The sequence below is a fragment of the Octopus sinensis genome, linkage group LG7 (genome assembly GCF_006345805.1).
Source record: "Octopus sinensis linkage group LG7, ASM634580v1, whole genome shotgun sequence".
Taxonomy (NCBI): Eukaryota; Metazoa; Mollusca; class Cephalopoda; order Octopoda; family Octopodidae; genus Octopus; species Octopus sinensis.
The window spans coordinates 19,099,182-19,121,509 of NC_043003.1; the positions used below are offsets into that span (position 1 = coordinate 19,099,182).

The following is a 22,328-nucleotide window of genomic DNA, read 5'->3' on the forward strand; positions in this document are numbered from 1 at the left end:
AACACACACATATACGACCGGCTTCTTTCAGTTTCACTCACAAGGCTTTGGTCGGCCCGAGGCTATAGTAGAAGACACTTGCCCAAGATGCCACGCAGTGGGACTGAACCTGGAACCATGTGGTGTATAGTAATAATAATAATAATAATAATAATAATGATTTCATTTATTTGCCAGAAGGCAAAGGATGAGGGGGCAATACAAAGACAGACATAAAGTGTGGAAGTTTACATATAATGAAATTATAAAAAAAAAAAAAGGAAAGAGAAAGAAATTAAGTAGACATGGTATACCCTGAAAAAGGGACATATGCATAGCATACAATGGTTAAAAAAAATGGTGGGGGAGGATGATAGAGATATGGTCCTCCTGATACCGAAATGCTTCTTGGGATAATCGAGGAACCCCACTGTCTGAGATTTCCCTGAAACCTTAAGAGCAAGTACCTTCTCCAATTCCTTCTCTCCGACTCACAGGTCTACCAGCCACTCTTGCCATTTTCACAACTTTCACCCCACCTTTCAGTAAGCTCACTCGAGGACAGCACTTTGCTCTCCACTCTTGACTTCCTTTCCAAGTGAAACTTGAAGAAGTCAATGAGGCCTCTACCAAAGAGGAATGTATCTGTCCTCATGCCTTTCAGCCTTGTTCACCAAACAACCTCTTTCGCCACAGCCACCAAGCAAAGGAAAACTGCCTTGCCTGCCTGATTGAAAGAGAGCGGCAGTGCGATCATCACTACAAATAATAATAATAATACTTTCTAGTATAGGCACAAGGCCTGAAATTTTGGTGGAGGGGACTAGTTGATTACGTTGACCCCCGTGTTTCACTGATATTTATTTTACTGACTCCGAAAGGATGAAAGGCAAAGTCATCCTTGACAGAATTTGAACTCAGAACATAGCGACAGGCAAAATACCGCTAAGCATTTCATCCAACATGCTAACAATTCTGCCAGCTCACCACCCATATAATAATAATAATAATAATAATAATAATAATAATAATAATGATAATAATGATGATGGCTCCATATTTTGGCACAAAGCCAGCAATTTTTGTAGAGGATGTAAGTCGATTACACAGACCTCTGTCCTGAAATGGTACTTATTTTATTGAAAAGGTTGAAAAACCAATTTAATCTCGGCAGAATTTGAATTCAGAATGAAAAGACAGACAGAATGCCATTAAGCATTTTACTTACTGTGCTAATGATTCTGCCAGCTCACTGCCTTAATAATAATATTAATAATAATAATAATAATAATCGTTTCTACTATAGGCTCAAGGCCTGACATTTTGGGAGAGGGGTTGAGTCGATTACATTGACTCCAGTACACAACTGTTACTTATTTTATTGATCCCAAAAGGATGAAAAGCAAAGTCAACCTCAGCAGCATTTAGACTTAGAACATAAGGATGGATGAAATGCCGCTAAGCATTTTGCCCAGCATTTTAACGATTCTGCCAACTCACCTTGACAGGTTTAGTATAGTTTTCATTTACCAAACTCTTTCACAAGGCATTAGTTGGCCTGGAGTGGTGGAAGAAGACTTGTGCCCAAGGTGCAGCACAGTGGGATTGATCCTGAAACCATGTTGTTGGGAAGCCAACTTCTTAACCACACAGCCATGTCTGTACCATTTGTCAAATTATTTTCCATAGCATAGCTCAGTCGGTAGAGCATCAGACTTTTAATCTGAGGGTCGTGGGTTCATGTCCCTCTGCAGGTGACAATTTTTCTTATAGGCATAGGAGTGGCTGTGTAGTAAGTAGCTTGCTTACCAACCACATGGTTCTGGGTTCAGTTCCACTGCATGGCACCTTGGGCAAGTGTCTTCTACTATAGTCTCTGGCCAACCAAAGCCTTGTGAGTGGATTTGGTAGACAGAAACTGAAAGAAGCCCGTCATATATATATATATATATATATGTGTGTGTGTGTGTGTGTGTGTGTGTGTATGTGTGTGTATATGTTTGTGTGTCTGTGTTTGTCCCCCCAACATCGCTTGACAACTAATGCTGGTGTGTTTATGACCCCGTAACTTAGCGGTTTGGCAAAAGAGACCAATAGAATAAATACTAGGCTTACAAAGAGTAAGTCCTAGGGTCGATTTGCTTGACTAAAGGCGGTGTTCCAGCATGGCCACAGTCAAATGACTGAAACAAGTAAAAGAGTAACCCAAATTTATAATCTTGTATCTTTTATCTTTTACTTGATTCAGTCATTAGTCTATGGCCACACTGGAGCATTGCCTTGTAGAATTTTTAGTTGAATGAATCAACTCCAGTAATTTTTGTTTTCTTTTCTTTTAAGCCTGGTACTTATTCTGTCAGTTTAGGACATAAACACAAACAGTGGTTGTCAAGCGGGGGCTGGGGATAAACACTGACACACACATACACACACACACACATGCATATATATGACAGGCTTCTTTCAGTGTTTGTCTACTGAATCCACTCACAGGCTTTGGTCAGCCTGAGGCTATAATAGAAGACACTTGCCCAAGGTGCCGCACAGTAGAACTGAACCTGGAACCATGTAGTTGGAAAGCAAGCTTCTTACCACACAGCCATGCCTGCGACTGTGACAACATTATCTTACTAAATCCTATAAAATTCTTGACTATTATCAAAGCTAATTTCTAATATGGCCATGAAAGGGTTAAAGAAGTCACTGATTTCATAAGAACAATTCCTTATTTATTTTTGTTTCTTTTTTTTTTCTTTACTTTCCAGTATTGAAGAGGGTTTTACACCTGCAAACTGTGTACTTTGTCACATTCCCTACAAAACTGCCTCTATGCCATTTAAGGTAACACTGGATACCTGCACTGTATGTCAGTAAGTATATAGTTTATGTATGTTTCAAGATATCAGTAAACTTTTGACTTCTTCTAACCAAAGAGTTTTTTTTTTTAACTTATTACTTACACACTCTTATCTTCAACTTTATTTACTTTGAGCTTCTCTTTCAAAAACAATTAATTTTATTAAAATGATACATTCCCAAACTTTTAAATTCTCACATGCACCACCCACTTTTCAAATTCTACAAAATTAAGTCTAAAATGACTGGACGGTTTTTAAGTTTAAGATAATTCATCATCATCATACATCCATCTTTCATTCTGGCATGGGTTGAGGGATTTGACTGGAGCTGGCAAGCCAAAAGGACTGTCCCAAGCTCCACTGCTTGTTTTGGCATAGTTTTTATAGCTGGATGCCTTTCATAAAGCCAACCATTTTACAGAGTATTCTGGGTGCTTTTTAAGTGGCACCAGATAAATTAATTAAATTGTTACAGTTTGATGGTTGCCAGGGGGAAAAAGGCAGTTCCAAAAAATTTTATTTGGTTACAATTATTTTCTAAAAAAATACACTTCATCTCCGTTATTAATTTCTTGTTTGTTTGTTTGTTTTGCAGTAAACATCCAGTTCCAGATGTGCTTTTTACTACAATCAACCCCCCTGAAGAAATACAGACAATAGGAAAAGGAACTCTTATACAAGCGCGGTAAGGATCTTGTAGAGGAATGAGATGACTGGACATCATCATCATTATCATCGTTTAACATCTGCTTTCCATGTTAGCATGGGTTGGACGATTTGACTGAGGGCTGGCAAACCAGATGGCTGCACCAGGCTCCAATCTTGATCTGGCATAGTTTCTACAGCTGGATGCCCTTCCTAATGCCAACCACTCCGAGGGTGTAGTGGGTGCTTTTACGTGCCACCGACACAGAGGCTAGTCAGGTGGTACTGGCAACGACCTTGCTCAAATGTTTTTACACATGCCTCCGGCACAAGTGCCAGTAAAGCGACGCTGGTAATGATCACGCTCAAATGGTGCCCTTTCCATGCTACCAGCACGGAAGCCTTGACATGATGCTGACAATTTGGCACAGTTGACTGGACATTCAACATGCTTTGGTGACAGTATATTTGGTGCTGGAGGCAAAGACACATGCACACACACACACACACACATATGCACACAAACACACATGCAGATAGAAAGAGACACACACACATTACACATGCAAACATCACTAGCTTCCTGAAACATCTGCTTTTCCATGTTTGTGTGGACCAAACCAAATTTGTTGAGACAGATTTTCTACAGCGAGATGCCTTTCCTTTTGCCAACCTTGTTTCCAAGTAAGGTAATAATTCCCCATTACCAAACATTGTTCTCACAGATGATTGGAAATGAAGGAAACTGCTTGTATGACGGTGACACTCACAACTACCATGTGATGTCAAAGTAAGGAGACAGTGACATACAGATGTACACATATACACACACACGCACACACAGTTACATAAAATTTTATATTTGCATAATTCTAAATGTTATCAAGATTTCTGCTCATAATTAATCTTGGTTTGTTGCAGGATATATCGTGCGAAAAAGGAAGGTAAAGGAGAAGCCTGTGCTAAAGAAATTAGTGATGTGAGCATTTCATATTTGTTATTGTTGTTGCTTCAATGATATTTGTGGAGGCGCAATGGCCCAGTGGTTAGGACAGCGGACTCGCGGTCGGAGGATCGCGGTTTCGATTCCCAGACCGGGCGTTGTGTGTGTTTCTTGAGCGAAAACACCTAAAAGCTCCATGAGGCTCCAGGAGGGGGTGGTGGTGACCCCTGTTGCACTCTTTCACCACTACTTTCTCTCACTGGTACAGGTGCTGGTGTTGATATATATATAATATATAATTTAAAATATGTTATTATTTTGATTGCCTCGATAACTGATGAGATGCTGGTTTCTGCCCTGACATCCGAAACTCAGAGTCTTATTATCGCAACCGAATAATTGTCACATATTATTTTACAAATAAATTCCTCTATTTTACATAATATTGAGGTCTCTTTCATTCTTTTGTTGTCTTACCATTACTATTAACATAATATATAATTTAGATATGCTATAAAATTTATAACTGCTATAAAATTCATCTATGCTGTAATTTTAATATACTATAAATTTTATAATTCATATATATATAATATAATTCAAATATATAACTTAGTAACAAATATTCAAGTTACATTAGATGTTATCATATTTTAAATGTGAAAACTGTAAAACATTGAATAGTTTTGATATGCTTCAAATCTTTCCCCTTCTTTGAGATCATCTAACTTGAATCTTTTATCCCATCTGTTGATAGTGTTTACCATTTATGGAATATGAACTTCATAATCAACTTATAAATAAATTAAAGGTGAGTTAAAAGTTTCCCTTCTTTTTTTTTTGGCCTGTGTAATTACTACTACTACTACTACTGTTATTGTTATTATTATTATTATTATTATTATTATCATTATTATTAAGGCAGCGAGCTGGCAGAATTGTTACTTGTGCAGGGTAAAATGCTGAGTGGCATTTCTGAGTTCAAATTTCATCAAATTCAATTTTGCCTTTCTTCCTTTCAGGGTTGATAAAATAAGTACCAGTTGTATACTGAGGTCAATGTAATTGACTTACCCCTCCCCAGAAATTTCAGGCCTTGTGCCTATTATAGAAAGGATTATTATTATTATTATTATTATTATTATTATTATTATTATTATTATTATTTGGGTGGCGAGCTGGCAGAATTGTTAGCACTTTGAGCAAAATGCTAAGAGGTATTTCGTCCACCTTTACATTCTGAGCTCAAATTCCATGTACCAATGGAGTGCAGGGGTTGATGTAATTGACTAGCCCCCTTTCCCAAATTCCAGGCCTTGTGCCTATAGTAGAAAGAATTATTATTATTATTATTCTATGTTTGACTTTTGCTTTATATTTGTACAAGTTGGCTCCAAGTCTCACCCAGAGACTTCAAGAGACAACAGGTTGGAAGTTCACGTTATGCCTAGTGTGCCATATATTTGGGGGGTTTTTTAGTGTTGTACTAGTGAATATCTAATAAAAAAAAAATTGTTTGTTTTAAACCTTGAGATTACGTAGAAAGTATTTTGCGTAGGATATAAGCAGTTCCATGAGCACTATTTTTTGAATTTCTGCCATTTTGGGGTTTCCTGGTATCTGAGTTAGGTAGCAATCAGACCCTTTTGCTATCATTCCCAGGGCACCTATGACAACAGGTATTGTTTTAGTCTTCAGGTTCCACATTTTGCTGATTTCTATTTCGAGATCTTCATATTTGCTCAGTTTTTGGTAGGTCTTGACAGATACGTTTATATCGATTGGGACAGTCATATCAATGAGGAGGCATGTTTGAAGTCTTTCAATATGATGTCTGGCCTATTTGCATCTATCTTTCTGTCAGTTTGAATGGTGAAGTTCCAGAGGAGTGAGATGTGGTCATTTTCAAGCACTGAAGGTGGTTTGTGTTCCCACCAGTGTTTTTTGGGTGGTAATAATATTATTATTATTATTATTATTATTATTATTATTATTATTATTAAGGCAGCGAGCTGGCAGAAACATTAACATGCTGGTTGGAATGCTTAACAGTATTTCATTCATCTCCACATTCTGAGTTCAAATTCTGCCAAGGTCGACTTTGCCTTTCATCCTTTCAGGGTTGATAAATTAAACACCAGTTGAGTACTGGGGTCGATGTAATTGACTAGTCCTCTCCCCCAAAAACTTCAGGCCTTGTGCCTATAGTAGAAAGGATTATTATTATTATTATTATTATTATTCCTCTTCTTATCCTTTTTATCCCTCTATTTCTCAAGATATTATTATTAAATTCTCTGCGCTATAAATTGCAATTTCATTCAAGTATTATTTTTGAATTTTTGTTTGAGGAATTCTGCAAAGGAGGTCCCATACATGTTTACTATATGTGTATACCTGTTTTGAATTTATTATATTTTTGATATTAATATTTATATTCATAATGTATTTCCTATTCTGTAATCAAACACATGCAGCATGGAATTAAAAATATACCAAACTTTTCACTTTTGTAATACATACATGTGTGTATGTATATATTTTTATTTTCATTGAAAATGCTTTCACTGTTCTCATTTTGTTAACGGCTAGGCGTTCAGGCGAGTATACTGGCATTGATGTGGCAACATTTGAAATACTGTCTAGGTAAATGCAGCTGATGAAGACTGATCAAATTTACGTTGTCAAACGTATTTGAAGAGTCAGAAACCAGTCCTGCATTATCCGATTCTAGGTTGTCCATTTATCAAATGTTCTTCCTAGAGGTAAGGCAAATTTTTCATGTTTGTTGCACACACACGTCTTTGCTAGTAAATACGCAGTGAAGCTATACAATAGTGTCGTATTTGTATCAATTGCTATTTTCCAGTAAATATTGGTGCCTTGTTGTACCACTCATCTGTTTATGTATATATATATATATATATATATATATATATATATATATATATTATATATATATATTTAAGCTAGCACTTACCATTTTCTGGTAATATATATGACATTTTTTTTGCATTTCAGATGCGTGGTATGAATGGTCTTTTTGGACTTGTAGTCCATATCACAGTTGGAGAAACAATGTTAGCTGGAATAGCTGTGAGTATCTTTAAAACTTATTAATTCAGTACATTCCTAATATTTCATTTTAATTTACCTTCTACAAGGCAGTGTGCAAGTGTGTGAAGCATGGTTTTGTTGCTGTTATTTTTACATGTAAAATAAAGTAAGTTCTCCGTATACACATGCAAAGAGTCTGGATTTAACTGTTGTTACATCCATATCACAAATATATATTTTGCTTGACTTTTCGTAGGGTATGTATTGATGGGTAATCAGTCTTGTTGACTTTCTAATAGGATTTAGTACTTATCATTAACTCTTAGGTGCAGTGAGGCAGCTTGAGATTAGATGTATTTTCTAGAAAGACAACAAAATACCGGCAGTAGATTTGAACTTATTACTCTTGAGCAGGCTGTTGAAATACCTTATCCACTTTGCCATTTCATTTGTAGCTCTGCAGCATCAGACATCCCCTACTTCCCCATTCACTCCTGGCCCCACTGCTTCAGTTATTCCTAACCACCTTCATACCTTGAAGGTCCACCCTGACACCTCATCACCACTCTTTTCTTATCACTTTCCAGCTTCACCTCATCGCTCTCCCCTCTCTTCTAAAATGTGTAGTCATGTAGCTCCTCCATGGCTAGAAACCTGTTCTCCTCTGGCCCTTTTCTCTTACATTTTAATCCCCTCTACTCCCTTATCTCCCAGCATAAAGCTTCCTGCATCTGGGTTTGTACTCTTGCAGGTTGCATGGCAATCTCGCTAGTGCTTGTGGCATGGGGGGAAAAAAAAAGCACCCAGTACTCACAGAAAAGTGGTTGGCATTAGGGAGGGCATCAAGCTGTAGAAACCATGTTGAAGCATACACTGGAACATAGTGCAGTTCTTTGCACCTACTGGATCCTGTCAAACCATCCAACCCATGTCAACATGGAAGTTAAATGATGACAATGACGATACACTGATACACTGTGATTTAGGTTAAAGTACTTGCATAAACTTGATGATGATGATGATGCTGCTGCACACACCACACACCTACACCAGCCTTCCACATAGTTCTTAGTCAATTCATTTGATCAACTTCTCTTGTTCCACTCTACAAAGTATTGTCTTTGCACTTTGACGAAATAAATAACTTTCTAGTTGTTGTTGTCTAATTTTCTTTTTTTTTCTTTTCTTTTCTTCTTTATTGCTCTAACTATTGTTTATGAAACCCTTCTGCTATTCTCTTCATTGTTCTATTTTCAGACAGCAACTGCTGCCTATCTGAATGCACTACCTGCTCCATCAGTTCCACGTATCTCAGGACAGGTAATAATAATATTTAATTTTATTATTAAATGACCCAAACTAATCTTTCTTTTTTTTTTTCTTTTTTTCATCACACTTTCCTTTCCTTTAGTGATGAGTGAGAAGATCTGCAGCTCATTTCCATATCAGGATATAAATCCTAAAAAAAAAAAAATGTTTTAGCCCGAAGGCCGCGGCCATGCTGGGGCACCACTGCTGGATCATATAATCATATGATCATGTTTTTTAACCAAGATCAGTTCTAATCAAGTAGACTTATGATCGAAAGTATTCTAGGCATGACCATTCCATCTGTTTTTCTATGAAGGACCACATTGTCCAGTGTGTACTTTGAGTTTGTTTACATCTCTGTAACTTGACAGTTTGGCAGAAGAGGCCAATAGGATAAGTACCAGACTTTAAAAAAATAAGTACGAGGGTCAATTTGTTGAACTAAATTCTTCAAGATGGTACTCCAGCATGACCACAGTCCAACAACTGAAGCATGTGAAATATAAAAGATTTAACACCATACATCTTTTATAATACAACAGAGATGCAGCACGGAATTTTGTCAGTGAACAGATCGCGGTCTCAAAGCAACGAAAATATTTTGACAAATTAAATTTAAATGTTGAAGTGAATCTAACAGTTTTTGTGTGTTTCTTAAATGGTTTATAAACACCTTCCACGCTGCAATTGTTTTCGTTCCAGCACACGATCTCAGATCAGGTCACTTGCTATGCAAGTACATTTCCGTAATCTTTTATAATGTCTTCTTTAAACCTTTATTTTTTTCTTTTTAGGTGATGCCAGCAAGTGACAATAATGATTTGGAGAAACTACAGCAACGCTTAACCACTACTGTACAGAACTTAAAAGAGCAATATGAAATATTTGTGCCTGTAAGTTAATAATACTGTCTTTGAGAGTTCCCGGTGGCTTGACTTACATATACTGACCTAACCCTAAATGATAACCCCATGATCTCTTTCTTCCTCACTCTCAGATAAAACATGATTCCCCAAAATGAGTTTATCAAACTCTCTTATAAACTTTACTCTTGACTAATTGTTGCTCCCACAAACCACCAGTTTCTTTAGATTTCAGGTTTGATCTTATCAGACTATGATACTTGTGTGGTAAAATCTCGTTTGATTAATTCCTTTGTTCCCTGTGAAGCATAGGCCATCGATGATGTTTCCCCACTGTTCCTGACTCTAGGCTATCTTTTCTGCTTCTCTCTGGTTGAATCCCAGCTTTTTCAGTTCTTCCTCAGTATCTTACCTCCAGCTATTTCTAGGATGTGTGTCCTCTCTTCCACATCTTTTGTTGGTTCCAGGTCAGAGCCTGACATGTAATGCAGGATGTTGGTTCCCCAAAGGTATAGTCTATCCATCCCCTCTTGCTCTTCAGGGTCTGTTCTTCCACTGGCATCAGCTCCTTCCTTTCTGAAACATCTATTCCACATTACACAGTTTTTGAGGAAGTCAGCTTTGCAACTTCCTTTCAAATTCTTCTACATTGTCATATGTTTCTCTGAAGGAAGTCCTTTCTTTTCTACGTCTTGTTGTTATCAATGCTTCTGTTACTTTGCTTTTTTCCAGGTAGGGACATTATCCTATGCAAACCCATTTTTACCTCTGAGAAGAGGTGGTCCATATTTGCTTGGCCTCTATCCTTTGATACCTTGCCCAGCCCAAGAGGTTCCACCAGAAGCTTGCCCTTCACTGGCTTAGCTCTCAGGGTCATTGAAGGCACAGAAGCCACCACGATGCAACAAGAAATAAACCTTGTGATGACTGGTGAAATTATGGTTCTTTATCTATTGATAAAGATACATTATTGATACATTAGCCTTATCTATTGACAGGGCTAATGTACAGTAGAATTTGTGTTTCAGAGTACAACTCTTTGTTTCATATTATGAAAACCATTTCCATATCAGGATATGATCATGCTTTTTAACCAAGAGCAGTTCTAATCAAGTAGACTTATGATCGAAAGTATTCTAGGCATGACCATTCCATCTGTTTGTCTATGAAGGACCACATTGTCCAGTGTGTACTTTGAGTTTTAAAAAGAAACTCGGTCAGTGTCTGTGAAGAAAATAAAGGTCAAAGTGGAATGTTGTTCTAAAGAGAAAGGACTGCAAAATGTTTAGTGCAGGATTTCAATAAGATACAATAGGAATGATGAGAAGAGCAGTGGGCTTCAACTGTAGGAAATTTCTGACTCTCTCTCTCTCCCTCTCTCCCTTTCTTTCTCTTCCTCTGTCTCTCACTCAACGAGACAAAATATGTGTGATCAGATTTGCTTAAATATCAATCAACATTATGAATACAAAATCCTAAATAGTATTGTATTGGTACATGCAGGATTGTGTGGTTAATCACATGCTTTCATATCCAATCCCACTGCATAGCACCTTAACCCTTTCGTTACCGTATTTATTTTGAGATGCTCTGTGTTTCTTTCAATTACTTTAAATATAACAAAGAATTTAGTAAAATAACTTAGTTATCATTCAGCTAGTGTTAGGAACATAAATTGTGACTAAGGTTTGGTGGAAGATTTTAATTCAAAACTTATGAAAACAAGACATTTGTACTATAGAGCCAGGGCCGGGTTTCAGCCGGGTTGGTAATGAAAAGGTTAAGCTAGTTTCTCTCTCTCTCTTTCTTTTTTTCACCTTTTCATTCAATTTATTCCAGGAAATTACCCCAGGCCAGTCTAGTCTTCGTTGCAGTGCTGATAATACAGACGACAGCGATGAAGATCAGAGTGATTTAGAACTGTCATTTGGAAACAAAGATACGTTTGTGTTAGAGGTAAGTAAGGATTTTGGCTGGTTCCAGAGCATGAAGGGTCTCATCATCATTGTCATCATCATTGATTTTTATGTCCACCTTTCCATGCTTCCATGGGTTGAACTGAGTGGCTCCCTGTCGCCAATCCACATCAGTTTCCAAACAAATTAATATTTTCTTGTGGCCAGACTAGAGGGATGGTCAGAGATAAATATCAATTTAATACATGTACTGAAAGAGCTACCAATACTTTCATGCTTTTATGATGCTTTAACCTGACATGTTTATAAAATACATTACATATCTCCAAGTAATCTCTCAGGTTTCAACATATTTTCCGTTATTTTGTTCTATACCAGCTGCATCAATTGTGGTTTCTTATTTCTTTATTACCCACAAGGGGCTAAACATAGAGGGGACAAACAAGGACAGACAAAGGGATTAAGTCGATTATATTGACCCCAGCGCATAACTGGTACTTAATTTATCGACCCTGAAAGGATAAAAGGCAAAGTCAACCATGGTGGAATTTGAACTCAGAACGTAAAGTCAGGCGAAATACCGCTAAGCATTTCGCCTGGCATGCTAATGTTTCTGCCAGCTCACCGCCTTATATATCAGCTACATTAATTGTGGTTTCTGCAATCAGGGAGGACAGGGATCTTGGTTTTCTTAATTTCATTTCTTTCTTCTCATTCCATTCTTCGCATTTTTCTTGTTTTTTCTCATTTTGTCATTGTGTAGCATTCTTGTTTTTTAAAAAATATCTAACACAGGCATGACTGTCTGGTAAGAAGCTTGCTTCCCAACCACATGGTTCCAGGTTCAGTCCTACTGTGGGTAAAGTGTCTTTTACTATAGCTTTGGGCTGAGTGGATTTGGTAGATGGAAACTGAAAGAAGCCTGTCGTGTGTGTGTGTGTGCATGTGTGTTTCTATGTCTGCGTTTGTCCCCCACCACCACTGATGCTGGTGTATTTACGTCCCCGTAACTTAGTAGTTCAGCAAAAGAGGCCAATAGAATAAGTACCAGGCGTAAAAAATTTTAAAAAATATTAGAGTCAATTTATTCAACTAAAAATTCTTCAAGATAGTGTCCCAGCATGGCCACAGTCTAATGACTGAAAGAAGTAATTCTTTTGGTATATGTATTAAATTTATATATATTGCCTCCGTGAGGCCCAACACTCAAAAGGAGCTTAGCATGCCACTGGCATCAGCCACTTTGCCCCCATGAGGCCCAATGCTCAGAAGGTGCTTTTTACATGTCACTGGCATGGGTGCCAGGTATGTGGCACCACCATCAGCCATGACTACAATTTCACTTGGCTTGATGGGTCTTCTCAAGCACAGCATATCACCAAAGGTCTCAGTCACTAGTGTGTATATCATCATCATCATCATTTAACGTCCGCTTTCTATGCTAGCATGGGTTGGACGATTTGACTGAGGTCTGGCGAACCAGATGGCTGCACCAGGCTCTAATCTGATCTGGCAGAGTTTCTACAGCTGGATGCCCTTCCTAACGCCAACCACTCTGAGAGTGTAGTGAGTGCTTTTACATGCCACCAGCACGAGGGCCAGTCAGGTGGTACTGGCAACAGCCACGCTCAAATGGTGTTTTTTACGTGCCACAGCACAGGAGTCAGTCCAGCGGCACTGGCAACGACCACGCTCGAATGTTTTGTTCATGTGCCAGTAAGGTGGCGCTGGTAACGATCACGCTTATATATATATATATATATATATATATATATATATATATGTCTGTATGTATGTATGTATAGACATACATACATCTTATCTTCATAAATATGTATGTACATGCTTATGTGAAAAGTCACAGCTGAAGGAATTGTTGTGTTTATTAACCAAAAGCATATCATTTGATATATGCCATCAGGGAAAGTTGCATTTTGTTCCTGATTGAGGTTGTTAACCCTTGTCAAAGCAAATTGCTAATCATGGTGATGCAGCTTGCTACTGTAGACAGTAGGAGCACTACATAATTAACGAGTATTTTGTTCATTTAGTCCAACTCTATACTCTTCATGCTAATTCCACAGCTGTCATAATCATCGTTGCTTCCAACCATTTGACCTCTGGTTCAATCCCATTGTATGGTACCTTTAGCAAATGTCTTCTGCTTTTGCCCTGGGTCAGCCAAAACCTTGTGAGTGGTAGATGGAAACAGGAAGAAGCTTCTCGTGTGTGTGTGTGTATGAATATGTATGTGTATGTGTGTGTGTATTTGTGTATACCTTGTCTTGACATCCTGTAATGGTTGTAAATGAGCAGCCTGTCATACAAGTGAGGTTGTTTGTTTCCAGTCTGGCATATAAAAAAAAAAAAAAACATGTCTGGCCATGGGGATATATTATCTTACCTAGAAATAGGTGAGGGCAGGCAACAGGAAAGGTAGCCAGCCATAGAACAAAAACAAGCCTCAATAAATTTTGTTTGACCCATACAAATGTGAAAAAGTGGACATTAAATGATGATGATGGTGATAAACCCCTTTTATCATTAATCTCTTTACATGCCATTATATTTATATGGGATTCAAGGTAATTCTTTCAAACTTTTGTATCAATCCATTGAAAGACAATGCTGTACTGCTGCCTCTTTTTCTTTTATGCCATCATTCTGTAAATCATTTCAAAATTTTATCTTCTTCAGGTTGATGATGCAAAAGATGAAACTGTATCCTTGATTTTAGATGACTTCACAGCTCCAGAAGGATTTGAAATATGCAATACAGAAGTACTTCCAGGAGTGACCAACATTGTTTGTAATCTACAGGTAAGCTCACAGTTTTTTGGGGTTTTTTTTTGCTATTTTGGGTATTCTATCACTTTCTTCAATTTACAGATCTTTTTATTTTATCAGCTAAATGTCCCAAATTACACATTTTCCTCTTGTTTTTCCTCTTTAGATGTTTACACATGTGTGGCGTGGCAAATGCCAGAAAATACCAATGACTGTAAAAGATTTCTCTGATTTATTTAACCATTTGATTAGGGTAAGTATTATTTCAGCCTCTTCATCTGTCAGTCCATTTTTGACACTTACTATTCCTGGGAGGTTCATTACGGTTGAGTTCTCGGATCTGTCCTCTATAGGGTCCTATTAGAAACATCCATCATTAAGCTTTCTGGTTGGATTCCCAGGTGTGATCAACTGAGACCATGGATATTATCCAATCACCTTGTTCTCCTTTGTGAAATCTATCCTGAAATGACATCTCACTATTTCTTTCCCAACTCCTTGGTCTCCTTTGTGAAATCTTGAAATGACACCTCACCAAATTTCTATCTTGAAATGACACCTCACTAAATTTCTTTCTGTGTCTTTTTCAGCCTTCCTCTTCTTCAAGCTCATTTCACATGCATTGTTTGACACTTTTCCCTCAACCATGATACTCCATACACCACACGTGCTCATACCAGTAATCTTCTCTATTACAAACTACAAATGAAGCTTCTTATACCCAGATTCTTCCTCAACACACTTGGTTTCTGTCCTTTGTGCAGACTAACATTTCACATTCAGTAGAGCATGCTTGCTTCATTTGATTCCAGCCTTTGCAAATCCTTCACATTCAGCATCCGTGTTTCAATCTATCATAATATTTATTCTCCGTATACAAGCACCATACTATCTCTCCTTCACTTGAAAAAAGAGAGAAATAATTATTGTTGCCAACAGAGGTAATAGTTCCCTGAATGTTCCCTAATCTGTTATTATACTGGCTACAGTGGCTTCCCAACACACATCTCCAGTACTGATTATGTTACCTAGGTGTTTGAGAAGACTTCTATAGATTCCATAGGCAGCGAGGCTCACCAATGGAGAAGTTCTTAACTAGATCAAGCTGAAACTGTCGCTAGAAGCTAGGATCACCAAGTATAGATTGACATATTTTGGTCATATTATGCAGAGAAAATCCCTGGAGAAGGACATCATGCTCAGTGGCAAGAGAGCAAGAGGCCAACCAAGAACTCGCTGGCTTGACACCATCAAGAGTGACACAGGAATGGACATAGCCAATTTGAAAGAAGTGACCCAGGATAGAACTGATCCATCAAGTAACCAAGAGTTGACTTTGATTGAGCGAATAGATAGATAGATAGACAGAAGTTATTAGCTGTTTCTAGCAAACTTTCTGGGCAGTTAAACGACTTCATTTCTTGTATGTCCTAACTGCTGACTGTTCCTGTATTCCTTTTACATGAGATCCTTCTTCTCTTCCAACCTACCTATGTTCTCTCTGCACCTTTTAAGTTTGAAGTGGGTATACAGTATAATGTTCTTATTCCCTCCACTTCTAAATATCCAGCATTGCCACTTTGAAAACAGTACCAGTATTTTGTTTTCTTTCAAGACTTTATTATCTTGGCCTTTGTCTTCTCAATTCTAGATTCTGTTTCCATGACTGGAACTTTTCCTGTATGTAATCAATATTTAAGCTTTATTTATCCATGATACAAAAACAATTGTCATTGATCTGTTATTTTTCTTCTAATTTACAGAAAATTTGCTTTAAATTAAGGAAGATGGCACCATGCTGTTTAAGTTGCCTTGATTTCAATTTAGAGCTGGCTGATGAAGACGAAGTGCAGGTATAGTTTACATTCATTATTTTCAGCATTTAGATATGTTTCCATGCATTATTGATGAATGCTTGATAACATCTCCCTAGTGGTTGTACAGTTGTCAAAATAGTTAATAGGGAAAAGCAACATGTTGATTGATGCAGCAAAGACTGGATCTTATGATGGTTCTGAGTAACTGTAGCACTAGGAAATTGCCAGCTCACCCTCTTTTTTTTTTTTTGTTAGATTTCTGTACTTAGTTCAACTCCTCATGTGGATTTGCGAAAATTACCTGGGTATTCAACCTCAAGCCTGACTTCTTAGTTATTTCTGTTTTCCTTACCACTGGATCCAGACCCTGCTTGTGTTGTCAGACTGCATGTAGTAAGTTGATAGTGTGCAGCAATTTGTTCCTCATCAATCTGATCAAAATTCAGAGACTTCATCTTGGTGAACAACTTTCCCAGTGACAAGGGATTCTTCTATTACCATCACTACTTCTACTAAAAAGTACCAACGAACATGTCCCCGGGCCGTTGCCAGCACCACCCCAACTGGCCTCCGTGCTGGTGGCACGTAAAAAGCACCATCAGATCGTGGCCGTTTGCCAGCCTCGTCTGGCACCTAAAAAGCACCCACTACACTCTCGGAATGGTTGGCATTAGGAAGGGCATCCAGCCATAGAAACATTGCCAAATCAGACTGGGCCTGGTGCAGCCTTCTGGCTTCCCAGACTCCAGTTGAACCGTCCAACCCATGCTAACATGGAAAACGGACGCTAAACGATGATGATGATGATGCTACCAGATTATTTGCAAATGAGTTAGACTAGGTAGCATGTACATGCTTTCACTAATTGTTTTAGGTGCTTATGTAGTCCTAGGTAGACATAGACATCCTCTTGACTTTCCTACATTTAAACCTAATGGAACATTGAGGACATGACAGCTGGATGGAGAGAGAGAGAAAGAGCTGCACCAGCACTTGGTTAGTACTCATTTTCAGCTGAGTGGACTTAAACAATGTAAAATGAAGTAACCTGCTCAAGAGCACAACATGCTACCTGGTTCAATATTTGAACCCAAAATCTTACAGCACAAGCCCAGCGCCCTAACCACTAGGCCACTGAATAGTAATGTATTAAAATATATATACATATATATATTTTTTTTAATGTCTTTAATGTGTTTCATTGAATATTTTTATTGGCAGATAACCTTGACCGGGATGTGCACAGGACTTGGAGAAGTACAACCTCAAGCATCTAAAAACTTAGTGTATAAAACAAGTAAGTTTCCTAAGGCAATTAATGTGTATATTCTTAGGTTTCTCTCATTCTGTTTATATATTTCTGTTACATGTTTTTGCATGAATATCTTTGCCTGTGCCAGTACCACGTAAAATACACCCGTGCTTGTACCACATAAAATGCACCTTTGCCAGTACCATGTAAAATGCACCCACGCCAGTGCCATGTAAAATACACCATGCTTGTACCACAAAATCCACCCATGCCAGTGCCATGTAAAGATCACCTGTGCCAGTGCCATGTAAGGACCACCTGTGCTGGTGCCACATAAAAAGTACCTAGTACACTCTGTACAGTGGTTGGTGTTAGAAAGGGCATCCAACCATAGAGACCATGCCAAAACAGACAATTAGAGCCTGGTACAGCCATCTGGTTTGCCAGCTCCTGTCAAACTGTCCAACCCATGCCAGCATGGAAAACAGATATTAAATGTTGATGATGATGGTTCACCTTTCATTCTGTTTCCATTCCATATTTTTGCATGAATATCCATAGCTCTTAGTTGGTCCTGCTTGGGGACCTACCCTTATCAGTTGCTGACAGTTGCTTCTGATAGGAACCTCTGGAAGTTGTGTCTAAGGACTTCTCCCCCACTCCAATGGCCCTCACAAGGCGGCAAGCTAGCAGAAACATGAGCATGCCGGGCAAAATGCTTAGTGGTATTTCGTCTGCCACTACGTTCTGAGTTCAAATTCCGCTGAGGTTGACCTTGCCTTTCATTCTTTTTGGAGTCGATTAAATAAATACCAGTTATGCACTGGGGGTTGATATATTATTTGAAATAATAATTTTTTTCTCCATATAATAATGGTGTTTTTTCTTCACATTTTAACCATTTAGCATTTAAACCAGCCATACCTGGCTCAATTATTCTACCTGTTTCCTGTTCAGGCGGGCCTCTCACACCAATCCTACCATGTCATTCTAAGAATAAACAATCATATCATCAGACTCTCAAAGCTGCAAAATAATACATCATCATCATCGTTTAACGTCCGTTTTCTGCGCTAGCAGGTTAATTCAAAACAATGTGAATAAATAAGCAGTACTCTTTAGACAGAATAATGTGAATGCTAAATGGTTAAGGAATGGCATCCACACTGAAAAAGAAATTTGAAATGCTTAATCATTTTCTTTTTTTTTTTTTTTTCTCCAGACAATGGTTCTAACCTCCTTTTGAGTGTGCCGTCCAACAGTAGCTGTGATCAAGACCATGACTTAATGTTTCAGATGGAAGAGGTACAAGAAAGCCCTGTTACATCAAAGACATCTCAGCAAGGTAACACCATTTCTGTTGTTTCGTTGACATGTGACAACACATAACACTCTTGGAGGTGGCTCATCCGCTTTGGATGAGCTCTCACCTGTGGCTCCAAGTAACTGTTTGAATGCAACAGCAGCCACATCCCCAGTAAACCACTTCAACTTGTGGGCTAAACCAGGTGATATTAGCTAACAGATATGTAACTCTTGGTGAGTTAAGGCTTGCCTACCTGTGCCTATGAAGAACTAGATCTGATAGACTCTGTGAGGTTGATTCATTCAATTAAAAATTCTTCAGGGCACTGCCCTAGCATGGCCACAGTCAAATGACTGAAACAAGATGAAAGATACCAGTTTTTAATCATGGTTTAAGTGTTCTGTACTGTTCCTATCTCTACATGATATATATGTATTCTTTTTTATAATTATATTCTTCTTTTTGGTTCCCTTTCAGCACAAAAAACTGGCAAAACAGAAAGTGGTCTCAAGTACCATGTAAGTATGGCAATGATTATTATTATGAAGCTCATGGCTTTTCTTGTAATTTACAGAAGTGCTCGCGTCCTGTAGATGCTGGATCTGCTGGTGTCTATGCTATTAAGGGTTGTCCTGTACTTTAACCAAATCTGTAAAGCATGTCTTTGAATCATACTCAAAACAGATACTGCAGTTTTCTAGATCAAAACACTTTACAATCAGTTTTTCAAAAAGAGAAAAGCTGTGCTCTCTCTCTGGTCACTTGACCTGCTGGAAATTGTAGCTATATCTCCTTCAAGTCAAACTCTGCCATCTTAAAAAAGAAAATAACCTAATGAGCTATTCAATAATGTTCTAAAATGATGGAAGTGTCATAGGTGTAATGCCTTTGATGACAAGACTGCTTGTTTAAGGCATACTACAGGGAGACCAAACATTACTCCAATCTTGAGTGGCTTTTGTCCTGTTGTACCTATTTACAGCTAGGTGAGTTGGGCTATTTGAGGGTAAAATGTATTTGGTCAATAGTAGACAGGTTGTATTAGGGGTAGGATATGAACAACTGACATAACTCAGTGCAGGCATGGATGGATGGTTAAGAAGTTTGCTTTACAACCATGTGGTTTTGGGTTCAGTTCCACTATGCTGCACCTCAGATAAATGTCTTAGCTCTGGGCTGACCAATGCCCATGGCTATAAAAGATCTTGGTAGAAAGAAACTGTCAGGAAGCTTACCATGTGTGTGTGTGTATTTATTCCCCTGCCACTTGGCAACCAGTGTTGGTTCTTTACATCCCCATAGCTTAGCAGTTTGGCAAAAGAGACTGATAGAATAAGCACCAGACATGAAAATAAGCCCTGGGGTCAATTTGTTTGACCTAAACTCTTTAAGACTGCTCTAGCATGGCTGCGGTCCAATGATTGAAACAATTAAAAGGTATATAAAAAAAATCAATAATTTGTTTGATTGTCCCTAATCAATATGATGGACATCAGACAACTCTGTATTCAAAATGCAAGGCATTTTGTGTTAGTTAGAGAGCAACCTTTAAGTGTTGTACCATAACATTTAACTAGTTAACTTTTTGTCAATGACAAGAGACTAAGACCTTTGAAAATATGCTGTGATTGAGAAGACCCGCAAGTAAAGCGAGATCACAGCCGTGGCCGATGCCAGTGTTGCGTAACCAGCTCATTTAAAAGTAGCTTTGAAGCGTCGGGCAATATGATGTGTTTGAGAAGACCTGTTGACTCAAGTAAAATTGAAATTGTGGTCATTGCCAGTGCCACCTGACTGGCATTGAGCGTGGGTTGATGCCAGTATCACCTGACTGGGTTCCCGTGCCAGTGGCACGTAAAAAGCACCATGCAAACATGGTTGATGCCAGTGCTCCCTGACTGGGTCCTGTGCTGGTGATACATAAAAAGCACCATGCAAACTTAGTTGATGCCAGTGCCCCTTGACTGCCTCCCATGCCAGTGGTACATAAAAAGCACCATGCAAACATGGTTAATACCAGTATCACCTGACTCGCTCCCATGCTGGTGGCACGTAAAAAGCATCCACTAAACTCTTGGAATGGTTGGCATTAGGAAGGGCAACCAGCTGTAGAAACCTTGCCAGATCAGATTGGAGCCTGGTGCAGCCTCCTGGTTTGCCAGTCCTCTGTCAAACCGTCCAACCCATGCCAGCATGGAAAGTGGACGTTAAATGATAACAATGATGCCTCTGTGTATATTTTAATATGAGAGCCATAATATTCTCACCTGCCATAAGGCGACTGGCTGACAGAATCATTAGCATTTCAAACAAAATGCTTAGTGGCATTTTGTTTTTTTTCGCATTCTGAGTTTAAATTCTGCCAAGGTCAAATCAGCCTTTCACACTTTCAAGGGTCAATAAAAGAAGTACTAGTTGATCTCTGAGGTTGAGTTAATCGACTAGCCCCCCCCCCCACTGCAAGATTGGAAACCAATATTCACACCTCTTTTCTATCTCTGTCCCTTCACTCTGTTTTTTACACACATAAACATACATGCACACACACACACTCTTTCTCTCTCTCTCTCTCTCTGCTTGTGTTTATTGTGGCTATGTCCCTCCTGTAACACCATCCTATCATCACATTGTTTGTATTTCTCTACACAGACACTTCCTCGGCACCGTCTTGGAGTCGAATTGATACCCATGTCATATGTACCAGGTGGAAAGATAGATCATTATCTTGGAAGTTATAACTTCTTCTTTATCAGGGAAAGCACATCAGTTCGAGAGGTGAGTTTTCCTTTCCTTTTTGACAAATGCTTTTTTTTTTTTTTAAATCTTCCTACTAAAATACCATATGTGGTGACATAAAAGATGCATGGGCATCTTAGACATAATCCAATTTCAGCAGAACAGATTCAGGAAAAAAGAGTGTCAGGGACAAAATTAGCTTATGGCAGGCTCAACATCACATATAAGAACCAGGGTGACCTTTTGAGACGTGGGGTGAAGGGAGTGCATCTTATATGCCATCAAATGTGGTAGGTTTTTTTTTTTTTGTTAAAGCTTTCTGAAGATGTCATTTATGTTCACCCTGGTCTTCTAGGCAAGGTACATTAATTCTAATTGTCTCAGTTGATTTCGTTGACAAACGAATTCCACTCATAATTTGTGCATGCTTTTCTAGGATGAACAAACTGCACCAAAGAAATTGGTCCATTAAAATCTATCACTGTGCAAAATGACCAAAAACAGTGATTCTTTATTTAACTATATCAATCATTTTGTTTGGTTCACATGGTTGATACCTTCACTTGTAATCCTCATTATCATCATCATCCGTATTCTATGCTGGCATGGTAACTTGACAGGATCCAACAGGTCAGACAACTGTGTTGTTGAGCTCCAATGTCTACTTTGGCATGGTTTCTGCAGCAGGATGTCCTTCTTATTGCCAACTACTTTATGGACTGTATTGAGTGTTTTTTTATGGTAGCAGTACCAGCAAGGCGCATGGCTCAGTGGTTAGAGCGTCGAGCTTACAATCATGAGGTTGTGAGTTCGAATCCTGGACCAGGCTGTGTGTTGTGTTCTTGAGCAAGACACTTT

At 38.5% G+C, this 22,328-nt stretch overlaps 1 protein-coding gene across 4 annotated transcripts in view; it reads left to right on the forward strand.

Moving 5' to 3' along the window:
• The window catches only part of LOC115213815 (C2 domain-containing protein 5), a 107,716-nt gene that overhangs the window by 82,267 nt on the left and 3,121 nt on the right, over positions 1-22,328 (forward strand). For all 4 annotated transcript variants that reach the window (XM_029782698.2, XM_029782696.2, XM_029782697.2 and 1 more), the window contains 15 exons: positions 2,745-2,849; positions 3,433-3,522; positions 4,404-4,461; positions 5,183-5,236; positions 7,447-7,521; positions 8,740-8,802; positions 9,588-9,686; positions 11,496-11,612; positions 14,270-14,392; positions 14,526-14,612; positions 16,123-16,212; positions 17,398-17,473; positions 18,651-18,773; positions 19,212-19,252; positions 21,384-21,509. In XM_029782698.2, the coding sequence (XP_029638558.1) occupies positions 2,745-2,849; positions 3,433-3,522; positions 4,404-4,461; positions 5,183-5,236; positions 7,447-7,521; positions 8,740-8,802; positions 9,588-9,686; positions 11,496-11,612; positions 14,270-14,392; positions 14,526-14,612; positions 16,123-16,212; positions 17,398-17,473; positions 18,651-18,773; positions 19,212-19,252; positions 21,384-21,509 (1,327 nt within the window). The remainder of the gene's footprint in view (positions 1-2,744; positions 2,850-3,432; positions 3,523-4,403; positions 4,462-5,182; positions 5,237-7,446; positions 7,522-8,739; positions 8,803-9,587; positions 9,687-11,495; positions 11,613-14,269; positions 14,393-14,525; positions 14,613-16,122; positions 16,213-17,397; positions 17,474-18,650; positions 18,774-19,211; positions 19,253-21,383; positions 21,510-22,328) is intronic.